This window comes from Electrona antarctica (assembly GCF_951216825.1).
Source record: "Electrona antarctica genome assembly, chromosome: 10".
Lineage (NCBI taxonomy): Eukaryota > Metazoa > Chordata > Actinopteri > Myctophiformes > Myctophidae > Electrona > Electrona antarctica.
The window spans coordinates 5,813,483-5,827,181 of NC_136791.1; the positions used below are offsets into that span (position 1 = coordinate 5,813,483).

Genomic DNA, 13,699 nt, shown 5'->3' on the forward strand with positions numbered 1-13,699 from the left:
GTGCACACACACACTCCCTGGATGCCACCTCTGCCCTAGCCTGGCTAATAAGCCAGACTCAAATCACACTGTCGTGTGGTATTTGAGTCTGGAGATGCTGTGTATGGATCTTGTTTCCCGGGGGGCGGGTTCAAACATTTTCTCTTTGACGCAATTGGTCAGAGCTACTGTCAGTCAAAGGTCTCAAGCATTGAACGTCACTGTACCAAAGCCTGCCCATATTGCATACCGTGTCCCGATTGGCCACACCAACTGGTGTAGGAAATGGGTGTACAATTGAGCCTCTCCAGACCGCAATCCGCCGTCAGGCAATTTTTTTTTGCCAACGGCTGATTCGGTCTGGCTTATTAGCCAGGCTAACACCGTCCCACATCTTCCAGAACGACCTGTTATAGTGCCACCATGAGGCTGATTTTTGCTAAACACATTTAAAAAAAATAATTACTCGTACAGATTTTATCCAGTATACATCACGCAAATCGGTACACACTATCTCTATATAGTAAGAGAAATCTATGAAAATCTGGGAACTAAATCGTTACCAAGAAATTTCTTCACCAATGTGTTTCTAAAGGTGTCTAATAACATGTACTAAAAGTTTTAAATTCAACTCCCGTGGGAAAGTTGAGTTATTAGCATAATATGTGACCATACCCTTAACATCCTATATAAGGCAACAAAGTCCAAATTTCATCATTCTTTAAGTAACATGTGACATATGAAACTAGGGTGTTTGCATGATTCTGAATTCATTCCAAGCATTAGTTTTGCACAAAAAACACTCCTTGGGAGGAAAACGGCCACACAAACGTGATGAGGTCAGCACATTTGGTCAAGTGGATATGGCCTAATTTAGCCCAAGGAGTGTTTTTTGTGCAAAACAAATGCTTGGAATGGATTCAGAATCATGCAATCACCCTAGTTGCATATGTCACATGCTACTTAAAGAATGATGAAATTTGGACGTTTTTGCCTTATATAGGATGTTAAGGGTATGGTCACATATTATGCTAATAACTCAACTTTCCCACGGGAGTTGAATTTCAAACTTTTAGTACATGTTATTAGACACCTTTAGAAACACATTGGTGAAGAAATTTCTTGGTAACGATTTAGTTCCCAGATTGGTCAAATACCTGATAAAATGCCCTTACTAATAGTCATGTGCTCAAAACAGATCTGTCCGATTTTCTATATTTCATCCCGATTTGCTAAGATTGCCTTCCAAAGTGTTGCAGGATTGGTCCGTTTTGAACAAAATGCCTCAAATCATGAACACAATATGTGATTTCCGGGAAATTATATACACACACATTCCCACTAGGCAGAGGAAGAAATGCCACTTAAAAAAATGTCAAATCAGCCTCATGGTGGCAATATAACCCATTTTGGGCGGGAACCCCTTTTGGTGTTAGCATTATGTTATGCTTTAGCTATTGAAAAATAGCAGACCTACAAGCTCGTAGCGCGCCACTCGGTGGCGCGCTACGAGCTTGTACGTCTGCTATTTTTGAAAAATCGAAGCACGACTGACATAGAAACATAGCTTTTTCAGAAAACTGTCAGGATTTTTAGAATCTGATCTCAGGTCAAAATGGGATAAGAGGCCTAGTCCCATCTTTACCTTGTTTGGATGCACACTCCATAGAGGCCAAGGAAAAAGGTCTGCCCTGCATTTTTCAAATCTGCCTTTTTTTTTTTTTTTATCACTTAGATTTTTATTTGTTTTTGAACAAACACACAATAATAAAGGACATAACACAGCACAATACAAACATGAAAAACAAAAAATAAAAATACAAAAAAGTCGACAATGTATATCAAATCTTGCTCAATACATCACATATTCCTAGACATATTCTGGTGTTCCTCATTCCCCCATACCCTCATTGCTCATGATCAGGTCATTGAATATTGTCCATTTGGACCATTTGTCCTCCATTTTTTCCTCCTGCAGTCTCAGGCGATGTGTCAGTTTCTCCATGAGCTGTATCTCCTGAATCAACTCCTCCCATTGTCCCTGTGTTGGAGGCTCCTTCTGTCCCCATTTCCTTGTGATAGCCTTCTTTCCTGCCGCCAATAAAATGTTTACCAGATACCTATCCTCTCCTCGTATCTTTCCCCCCATCAAGTTTCCTAAATACAGAACATCACACTTCATAGGCACCTCATAACCCAACACCTTTTGTATCTGATCATGTAACACTTTCCAAAAAGGCTCAATTCTGGGACATTTCCAGAACACATGTGAGTGATCCACATTTACATCTCCACAACCCCTCCAACATTGTATCTGTTGCTTCAACTGCTTGCTCACAATTTTTGGTGTTATGAAAAACCTGCAAAGATTCTTCCAAGAGAATTCCCTCCATATCCGTGAATTGGTAGATGATTGGTGCATTTTCCACATATGAGCCCAATCTTTTTCTGTAATTTCTATGTCTAGTTCTGCTTCCCATTTCTTTTTAATATATTCTGTTGAATGACTGCCACTCATCAAAGTCGTATATATTGCTGATATAATTCGAATATTTTTCCCCTGTATATATTTTTAATAATTTGGACAATACCATTCACTTCTATGGAGGGCATCCCCTTGACTTCCTTAGTATAATAATCCCTTAGTTGGAGATACCTGAAGAAATCATGTTTATCCAACATGTATTTAACACTCAAATCTGTGAAACTCTCCAATGCCCCATTTTTCTCCAAAACACACCAGGCTGTCATTCCTCTATTGCTCCATATTTTAAAGCCCTTATCATGTCCTGCAGGTTTAAATGAACTATCAAATGCCATCCATTTTAAAACCTTTATATCCTCTTCAAACCTATATTTTGTAACAATTTTAAACCAGATCTCTAATGTAAATAGGGTGATTGGATCAATACGGTGTTTTATTTTCTTAAACTTTTCTTTGTCTCCTATAATATTCTGTATTGGATGTTTGTCGAATTCCTTTTCCATATCTTTCCATTTTGCTATATAATTTGGTTTACACCAACATCCTACATATCGTAGCTGGGCCGCATGATAATACATTTTTAAATTGGGAAGACCCATGCCCCCTCCCTCCCTTGGGAGTTGAAGGGTCTGAAATCTGACCCTTGGCCTCTGCCCGGCCCACACAAACCTAGAGATCATTCTGTCCCATGTAATAAATTGCCCTTGGGGGACCTCTACCGGTAAGGACTGGAATAGAAAGAGCAACCTGGATAATACATTTATTTTAACTGCCTCCAACCTTGAGTTCAGGTCTAGTGGCAAAGTAGCCCATCGTTCAATATCCCTTTTTATCTCCTGATTTAATTTATCGTAGTTGGCTTTATATAATGTAGACAATTTTTTCGTTATGTTTATACCCAAATATTTAATACTTCTTTGTTCCCAATTAAAGTTGAAGGCTTCCCTTATAGATGCATTTGGAGCATAATTTAAAGCCAAAATCTGTGTTTTGGCTATGTTGATCTTGTATCCTGACAAACGACCAAATTCTTCTAATACCTTGCTTAAAACAGGAAGTGAGTCATTTGGTCTCTGGAGGAAGGCAATTACATCATCGGCAAAAAGTCCTATCTTGTGTTCACTACCGTTTACCGTCACACCTTGAATACCTTCATTGTCTCTCACTGCTTGTGCTAAGGGTTCAATAAAAAACGCAAATAACGTAGGCGAAAGACAGCATCCTTGCCTAGTTGATCGTTGTAGGTTGAATTTCCCAGACAAGCTCCCATTTATTTTAATTCTAGCCGTAGGTTGTTGGTATAATGATTTTACACATTGTAATGCTTCCTTATTGAACCCAAATCTTGTCAATACAGCATAAAGGAACTTCCAATTGACCCTATCATATGCAGCCTCTGCATCAACACTCACTAATAAAGTGCTTGTTTTAGTCCTCTGTGCTTGGTCTACAACATGTATAGTTCTCCTCACATTGTCATGAGTCTGGCGATTGATTATGAAGCCTGTCTGATCCTCTTCCAACATCTCATTTGCTATGTCTGCTAACCTCCTAGATATAATTTTGGTGTATATTTTGTAGTCCACATTCAAAATAGATATGGGTCTATAGCTCCCACATTGCTCTTTATCCCTTCCCGGCTTTGGTATTACTGAGATTATTGCTTCGGACCAAGATGGTGGTATTTTATGTTTTTTCAGGGTCCAATTAAAGGATGCTACTAGCATAGGTACCAACTCTTCTCTGTACATTTTGTACCACTCCACAGGGAACCCATCACTTCCTGGTGATTTATTATTTTTAAAGGAACTAATTGCCTCCATAATATCGTCGGCTGTAATATTAGCTGTTATTATACGATTCTGCATTACCCCTATGTGTGGCAGGTCCAACTGATCTAAATACGTTTTCATTTCTTGTTCCTCTGCCTGTTCGGGCTGTGTATACAGCTTCTCATAGTACCGTTTAAAAACCCTCTCTATTTCCTCTGGTTCAGTTGTTAGTTCCTTTGTCTCAGGGTCTCTAATCTTGCTAATATTGGTCAATGCCTGTTGTTTACGCATACGTTTAGCCAATAATTTAGTGGCCCTTGCCCCGGCCTCATAATAATTTTGCTTAACATATTTACTTTTCCTTTCAATCTCATCTAATTGGGCATCCTTTATTTTAACTTTCAAGTCTTTCATTTTTTTATATAGTTCTTCATTTTTTGTTTTCTGGTAATCCTGTTCCAGTGCCCTTAAGTCTTCATTGTTTTTCTTATAAGCTACTAATTTAGCCTTTTTCACTAGTGCCGTCTCCACTATCAATTTACCTCTCATGACAGCTTTCATAGCATCCCATACCATAGTCGGGTCCACTTCCCCATTGTTATTTTCCACAAGGTATGTGTTCAAATCCGTCCTGATTTTCTCTTTTCTCTCTTCACTGTTCAACATACCCATATTAAGTCTCCACGCTGTCTGCCTCTTCCTATTATTTAAACCAATTTTCAGAGAAAGTGGGTTGTGATCCGATAGATCTGCCCCTCCTATCTCACATTCCCCAACTCTGTAACTATCTCCCATGTTCACAAAAAATTGGTCGATCCTAGAATGGACTTTGTGCGCAGCCGAATAGTGAGTGAAGTCCATATCTGTCGGGTGGAGTCTCCTCCATATATCTACCAGTCCCATCTCACTCAGCGATGTGTTTACAAATTTAGCTAATTGCGTCTTGCTCCTTTTCTTACTTGTTGTATCTTTTTTATCACACAAAACCACATTTGTATCACCTCCTGCAATCAAAATACCATTTGTTTCCACAGCTATAATGTCAAACATGTACTTAAAAAACTTCTTATCACTTTCTGGTGGTGCATATATATTTACTAAAGTTACCGGTTCATTATCTATTCTTCCCTTCACAATAATGTACCTCCCTTCTTTATCTTTAATCTCCTTTTCAAAATCAAAGTTGACTGTATTAGCTATTAGTATTATAACTCCTCTTCTTTTTCCGTTTTTGTATGAACTATAATATGAGTTCCTGTATCCAAATCTTTTTAGTTTCTCATGCTCAGTTTTGTTTAGATGAGTTTCTTGTAGGAAAAAAACCTGCATGTTTTCTTTTTTCAATTTTGACATGACCCTTTTTCTCTTAACTGGTGAATTCAACCCATTTACATTCAGCGACATTATCCCCAACATATTAGACATTGTTATTCCTTATAGTTCCCTTCATATTTGTTTCCTGCCTAGTCATATTATAGTATTTGCATCCGCTTGTCGACAAAAAAAACACAAACAAAAACAAAAAACAAACACATAGCTTCCAAACACGATGTAAAACATCCGTGACCCTTAAACCCTCATAACAGGGTGAGGGGATAGTCCCCATCTTGTATGGGGGCCCCTCCCTAGACAAACTAGTACTAATCTCAGCCTGTGAGTTTCCCCAGTGTCTAGCCATTCCCTACCTAATAAAGCAAACCCTTCCAGTTGGTACATTTTAAATGCAAAATAATGAAAGAAGCCCTAGTATCTAACCTATTCCCTACACAGAGTTGGTAATGTATAATCAATGAAACAAGCCAAAAAGACGACCACTTGGGGTTTCAATCCTATTACAAAAAAAAAAGATCCAAGTGCTATATCTATGGCACCCTCTGTATACCAATAATAAATCAAAGTGTTATATCTACGGCACCCTCTGTATACTAATACTAACTTTTCTTCTTTTTTTTTTTCTTCTTTTTTTTTTCCCTTTATCACTTCCTTTCTTTTTTTTTTAAAACAAAACAAAAACCTTCTTCGCTTATTCTTCCCCCCTCCCTCATTCAACCCAACTCTATGTTACCTCTTTTTACAGCAGAAATCATGTTCTATTTCCTTCTAAACATCCGTAGGTTGTCCTTAGCTCTCCACGCCGCTCCTCTCCTCTTCTCCACTTTTCTCCACTCTGGCGCCCGCTGGTGATTCTCTCCTGTACGTCGTCGTTCTCTCTCCGTCCCCGTGTCTCTCGCACCCTCCGCCTCCACCACCGCTGGTGCGCCGAGTCCCGCTGTCGAGTCGAGGCTGGATCCTCCCTCCATGTAGCCTCTCTCCTCTATGGCCTGGGCGACGTCCTCCGCACTTCTGTACATTCTCTCACCGTCAGGCCACTGTATCCTCATCTTCGTAAACGGCGTCTGGAACCGGATTCCTCTTGCTTTCAACATTCTTTTGAACGGAATATAGTCTTTTCTTTTTTTCACAACTTCGGGTGGATAATCATGATCGAAGCCGAGCTGTTTATCTCCTACTTGTATCTTCGCCTCCCAGGCTTTTCTTAGCACCATTTCCTTTGTCTCGAACTGAAGAAAGTTTGCCACAATGGACCGCGGAGCTGCAGTTGGGTGAGTTGGCTTCTGTGACAACGCACGATGCGCCCTCTGCAGTTGGAGCTGAGTCCCCGCTGGTAACTCTAGCTCCGTGTGGAATAACTGCTCCAAATACTTAATTACAGAGGTTCCTTGTTCACTATCCTCTGGGCAATTGAATACGCGTATGTTGTTCCGTCTTGATCTGGCCTCGGCATTCAATTGTCTTTCTTGTAGTTGTTCAATATGTTCCACCATTGTCATCATGGCCTCGGTTGCTCCCGTCCTCCAGTCCTCCACCTCCGATATCCGTGTCTGCGCCTCGGCCATGTTCGTCCTCTGCTTAGTCACCTCTTCCTCTTGTTGTTGTAGCTCCCGGTCCACTATTTTACGATAGTTTGTGAATTCTTCCTTCATTTCCCTCTTCAGTTCTTCTTTAAACGTTGCTAGCTCCTGTTGTATACCTTCTTTAAAAGTCTTTAGCTCTCTGGTGATATCAGCGAGCCCGGCCCGTATCACTTCGGTGTAGTTCTCCGCCATGCTGCTTTCGGCGTTTTCTTCCAGTCCACTCCCGTCGTTGTTTTCTTTAGTTTGCTTATCTGCTTTATAACTTCGAGTTATCCTACGGCTTCCTTGTTGTTCACCACTCATTTCTCGTCATACCTTTTTCGTTTTGAATCTGTTTTTACGTGGTATTTTTAACTTCTTTTGACCAACCTTGGGGAGCTCGCTAATCAAGCAGCTCCTTCCTCCAACATCCTACCGGAAGTGATGTTCTCCTCAAATCTGCCTTTTATAGCGCCACCAGACATTTTTATATTAGTCCTTCAGATTGTATCCAAATATCACACAAATCGGTACACACATTCTATCGTGGTTAGCTAAGATTGACATCTAACTCTAAGACATCTAAGGTGTGGCACGTTTTGAACAAAATGCCTCAAATCATGAACGCAGCGCAGCGTCCAATTACTGTGAAACTGTGCATGCACATTTCCACTACGTTGAGGAACAATTAATGCCACCCGTTTAACATTGCCCTATTATACATGTTGCAAAAAACACATTTTGTCCAAACATCACAAACGTTCTGACTTGACTTGACTTGGTTCATGTTCCTGTTCCTGTTCCTGTGCTCCGAAACTGGCCGAAACTTCGAAACTGGCCCCCGTAAAATCTGAATCCCCCCCACCGCCCCCCCCCCCCCCCCCCCCCCCCTTTTCCCTCACTGTATATGTTTCTTTTCCCTTTTTACCTCCATTATGATGAATTCCTGTTCTGTTCTTTGTCTATATAGAAGTGTCTATTTGTACGTCTCTAAATGTTTTGATGAATTGAACATGGTGGACCCTATTGTAAACAAGTGTAATGCTTAATTGGGTCGTCCACTCACAGTTAACAGCCTTTGTATTGAGTTTGTGCTTGAAATGTACTGTAATTCTGCAAACTGTTAATAAATATTTCAATCAATCCGAGGAGCACTTTTTCTAGTTTTCACTTTCAATTCGAGTTTTTTTCCTCCGTTGTTTGGAGTTCTGCATTCTACTCCCCTTGGCCTGTATCTGTTCAACTGTGCTATCAAATAGGCAGAGAAACTTTAATTTACTAGCTTAAATTATAACTAGACGTGTCTCAGTCATCATATTGGAAACCTTACATCTTAGTTGTGTTGAAAATATAATTATGTGTGCAGACTTTGGCATGTAATAATTGGCTCCAATCAGATTATAAAATGGAACCGTTAATTAAAATAATTTTGAAAGCAATAATGCCTAATGCGATTTTCAAACGGAAAGAGCTTTCATTTCATTTCTTAGATGGGAAAAGTGTTTTTGACAGCCTTCTACACGAGGCATAAAACTGGGTTCTGCATGCAAATCAAATTACATTCCAGAGAAAACTTGGTTTCCATTGTGTTCAAGGAGTAATTCCACAGCCATGGTGTTTTGGGTCCCCCCTGTTTGTTCTTAGTCTCGCCAGTCACTACGAGTTGGAATAAAAGATGGATGTACCAAACAAACGATTCCAAGAAGTGCTTGAAGAAATGTGTCTGATTCATAGGCCGTGTCAAGGCGTTCATTGGGTAGGCCCTAAAATGATGATGCCCTTGATCGCGGGAATTCTTTTTGGTATTTCTTATTCTGGTTCAAGGGTTCCAGCCTAATGACTACAAACCAGTGACTACAACATGACGTAAGATATCCGGTCCCGACCGGATCATGAATCCGAAAAGGAATGCATCCCATGCTAGGGGATCTTTGGTCCACTTTCAAGGGTTACATGTTGTCACCCTGTTATATTATGTATATATTATACGTTAGTTAGTTTCATTTATTGTCCACGTGTGGAAAATTGTCTTCGGTCTCAAACGACAGTAAAAACAAACGGCAACAACACCACTTACACAATTATCTTCATGGCAAAAATGCAGGACAACAGTGGCAAATACATTAAAAAAACTAATCTAGCGAGACATGATATCATTTCGTGCCTTATAATGGCATTAGGAATGATCAATTTTTTAAAGATGTTACGTTTAGCTTTTGGTACTTCCTTGTAGATAAAACTTAATTGTCTCTTCCCAATGATTGTTGAGGCTAGGTTCACTATTCGCTGCAGCTTGCTTCTTCCTTTTACATTAAGATTGCCATACCACATTGTTAAAAGTACTGTATTTATACTCATATTTAAAATGTGCTCTCCCTTCCTTTCTCCCGTTTGAGACTGCTTTGCTAACACCGCAGCCGCTCGCTCTATTGCTCTCTCTCCCCCTCACCCCAGGTATGGTAGACTCAGACTGTGTGTGTTTTAGAGAGAGAATGTTTGAGCTGCGAGGCGTATTTATGCAATCAGTCTGCAGTAATAATATTGGATTTTCTAACCTCAGCTAAGTGACTTAATTTGCAATTTAACCCATTTTGGGCGGGAACCCCTTTTTGGTGTTTTAAGCATTATGTTATGCTTTAGCTATTGAAAAATAGCAGATCTACAAGCTCATAGCGCGCCACCGAGTGGCGCGCTACGAGCTTGTAGGTCTGCTATTTTTGAAAAATCGTGAAAATGTGGCGCAAATCCTGACAGAAAACTGTCAGGATTTGGAAGACATTTTTTAAATGTTGTACGTCAGGTTAGCAAAGCAAAGTTACTATATTTACCCAGGGTATCTGGGCTAAGCTCAAGAACTTGTTTCCAGCCAGGCCCTGCTCATAGAACATTTCATGGTAGTGGTTCAATGCCTTGCTCAAGGGCACTTCAGCGGTGGTAATTTTAACGTGTCGGACCGCTGATTCGAACTGGCGACCTTCCGGTATCAAGATCAAGGTCTAAATGGGTTAAACTGTAAACGCTGCTATGACTCAGCCGGTTCAGTGATGTCTGCACAGGACATTGTCATGGTGTACATTTCCCTCCCTAAAAAAATCATTCCGGCGCATCTGAAATGTAATTAAATGCAGAATTCCGAAAGGTTTTACCTATCAGTGTAACCCCTACACAGGAAGAGTGAAATATTTAGTTATCTTGTATTTTGCCGTGGAATTGTGGTGTGTGCCGGTTAACCGTTTCCGTCCGTAGGACGGCTCCACACGTCCTAGGGAACCCAATCGACGCGCTCATAGGACGTGTGTACACGTCCTAGCTCATCCTCAATGATATCAGGCCAGAGAAGAATATTATATTCCCCTTTTTTTTATTTATTTTTGACTGAGACTCTAACGCCAGGGCTCCACCGGACGCGTTGCGTCTCCGTCGCGTGCGTCAAAAAATGCACCGGTTCAATTTTAATGCACGCGTCGCGTCTCCGTCAACGCAACGCAACGCAACGCGGGCAGTGGAGCCACCCTTCATTGATTAAAAAGGGAACATTCCCTGACGGTGACGGAGACGCGACGATGACGCGCCCGGTGGAGCCCTGGTGTAAGGCACACTCTGCCTTCATATTAGCTTACCGTTCGATTAGCTGTTAGCACGGCAGAAAGAAGGCCTCGTCTCTCCTAATCCAGGGCGCTCTCCGTGGTTTTGATCTGTGTGTGCGTGCGTGCGTGCGTGCGTGCGTGCGTGTGTGTGTGTGTGTGTGTGTGTGTGTGTGTGTGTGTGTGTGTGTGTGTGTGTGTGTGTGTGTGTGTGTGTGTGTGTGTGTGTGTGTGTGTGTGTGTGTGTGTGTGTGTGTGTGTGTGTGTGTGTGTGTGTGTGTGTGTGTGCGTGCGTGCGTGCGTGCGTGCGTGCGTGCGTGCGTGCGTGCGTGTGTGCGTGCCTGTGCGTGTGTAGGTGAAATGGTCCAGAGAGAACTACCACCACAGCTTGAGCTCGCCCTACTCCCTGCGCTTGGCCTCGGGAGATGCCGCGGGCAAGATCATTGTGTGGGATGTGGTCAGTGGGACGGCCCACTGTGAGATCCAGGAACACTCCAAACCCATCCAGGGTAAAGACACCACCACTCACTGCTGTGATAGACAATATTATCATTGTGTGTGCGCGTGCATGCACATGCACGTGTGTGTGTGTGTGTTCGTGTGTGTGTGTCCTTTTATGTCCTTTTAGTGTAATGTGTGCATGTCCTTGGCTTGCATTTCTGTCCTTCACAGATTGTCATACTGTCCATGCTTTTGAAATGATGATATGTTATTTAATTTGCATATTATACAACCCAGACAAAACAAAACATTAGGAAGATAGCAGCCATAATAGCATATACTCCTTTTCTCTTTATAATGTATCGTTCTCTCTCTTTCCTTCAACAACTAAAGTTTAAAATAATGGTTAAGGTGGTTACGCGCTGAGGCGACACAGATGCGCTCCCGTCCTAAATGGATTAATCTTACTTGTCCATATTCTACCCCTTGCATTTCACATAATGTCCCTCTTCTTGCTCTCCCAAAGCTATTTGTCCTTCTCTTAACCCGTTCTGGGCGGGAACCCCTTTTGGTGTTTTAAACATTGTTATAATTTAGCTATTGAAAAATAGCAGATCTAGTGAAAATATTTATTTCAGAAAACTGGAGGATTTAGAATATTCTTTTTAAATTTCTAGGTCAGGCCTAAATGGGCTAATAATAATACATACCATTTATATTATAGCGCTTTTTCAGAAGGAACTCAAAGTCGCTTTACAGAACAAAATAATAAAAACAGTTTTATTAGAAAAATAAACTAAAATAAAAAAAGTTAAAGGTTAAAAACTAAAGTGTGGGGTGGGGAAAGCAATTCTGAAAAGGTGGATTTTGAGTGTGCAAAAGGTCTTATAGAGACTATTTTGCAGGGATATGAGTATAGGTGTTACTTACTCTCAACCCCCCACCCCAACACGCTCGCTCTCCTTCAGACTTGGAGTGGCTGTGGAACCAGGATGCGTCTCGTGACCTCCTGCTAGCCGTGCACCCTCCCAACTACATTGTGCTGTGGAATGGAGACACGGGCACCAAGCTGTGGAAGAAGAGCTACGCCGAGAACATCCTCTCCTTCTCCTTCGACCCATTTGACCCCTCCAACATGGCACGTATGTATGAGCACACCCTCTCCTTCTCCCCATTTGACCCCTCCAACATGGCACGTATGTATGAGAACACCCTCTCCTTCTCCTTCGACCCATTTGACCCCTCCAACATGGCACGTATGTATGAGCACACCCTCTCCTTCTCCCCACCTGACCCCTCCAACATGGCACGTATGTATGAGCACACCCTCTCCTTCTCCTTCTCCCCATTTGACCCCTCCAACATGGCACGTATGTATGAGAACACCCTCTCCTTCTCCTTCGACCCATTTGACCCCTCCAACATGGCACGTATGTATGAGCACACCCTCTCCTTCTCCCCATTTGACCCCTCCAACATGGCACGTATGTATGAGCACACCCTCTCCTTCTCCTTCGACCCATTTGACCCCTCCAACATGGCACGTATGTATGAGCACACCCTCTCCTTCTCCTTCGACCCATCTGACCCCTCCAACATGGCACGTATGTATGAGCACACCCTCTCCTTCTCCTTCGACCCATTTGACCCCTCCAACATGGCACGTATGTATGAGCAGACCCTCTCCTTCTCCTTCGACCCATTTGACCCCTCCAACATGGCACGTATGTATGAGAACACCCTCTCCTTCTCCTTCGACCCATTTGACCCCTCCAACATGGCACGTATGTATGAGAACACCCTCTCCTTCTCCCCATTTGACCCCTCCAACATGGCACGTATGTATATGAGCACACCCTCTCCTTCTCCTTCGACCCATTTGACCCCTCCAACATGGCGCGTATGTATGAGCACACCCTCTCCTTCTCCTTCGACCCATTTGACCCCTCCAACATGGCACGTATGTATGAGCACACCCTCTCCTTCTCCTTCGACCCATTTGACCGCTCCAACATGGCACGTATGCGTATGTACAGTATGAGCACACGTGTCAAATATCGGACTCGGATCCCGATCATCCAGTCCGACGCCCTTTTTCAGTTTTTGCTCACTGAAAAACCTGTCGTCTGAATATGTTATCGTTAGTCCAAAATTAGCACATTACTGTACCAGATTAAAGACGTTAACGCATTTTGTGCGGGAACCCCTTTTGGTGTTTCAAGCATTCTGTTATACTTTAGCTATTGAAAAATAGCAGATCTACAAGCTCATAGCGCGCCACCGAGTGGCGCGCTATGAACTTGTAGGTCTGCTATTTTTGAAAAATCTTAAAAATCCGGCACAAATCTATATATATTCTTTCAGAGCGAACGTTTTTCTTATTTCGACGTCAGGCCTAAATGGGTTAATGGTTACGTCATAGTACATAATGTTGAGGGAACCAACAGCTTTGGCTTTGCATCTCCAACGGACTCAGAAATAATATTTTTGAACCTTGTGGATCCCAGACGGTATGCCGTGAGACAAGTCCAGGTGTTCCACACA

The 13,699-nt window shown here is 42.1% G+C and overlaps 1 protein-coding gene across 1 annotated transcript in view; it reads left to right on the plus strand.

Annotated features, from left to right (window-relative positions):
* Positions 1–13,699, plus strand: part of wdr11 (WD repeat domain 11) — a gene marked incomplete at its 3' end in the record, with an annotated part of 212,767 nt that overhangs the window by 11,208 nt on the left and 187,860 nt on the right. Inside the window, exons 3-4 of the mRNA XM_079512909.1 lie at positions 11,070–11,223; positions 12,124–12,297. Of these exons, the coding sequence (XP_079369035.1) occupies positions 11,070–11,223; positions 12,124–12,297 (328 nt within the window). The remainder of the gene's footprint in view (positions 1–11,069; positions 11,224–12,123; positions 12,298–13,699) is intronic.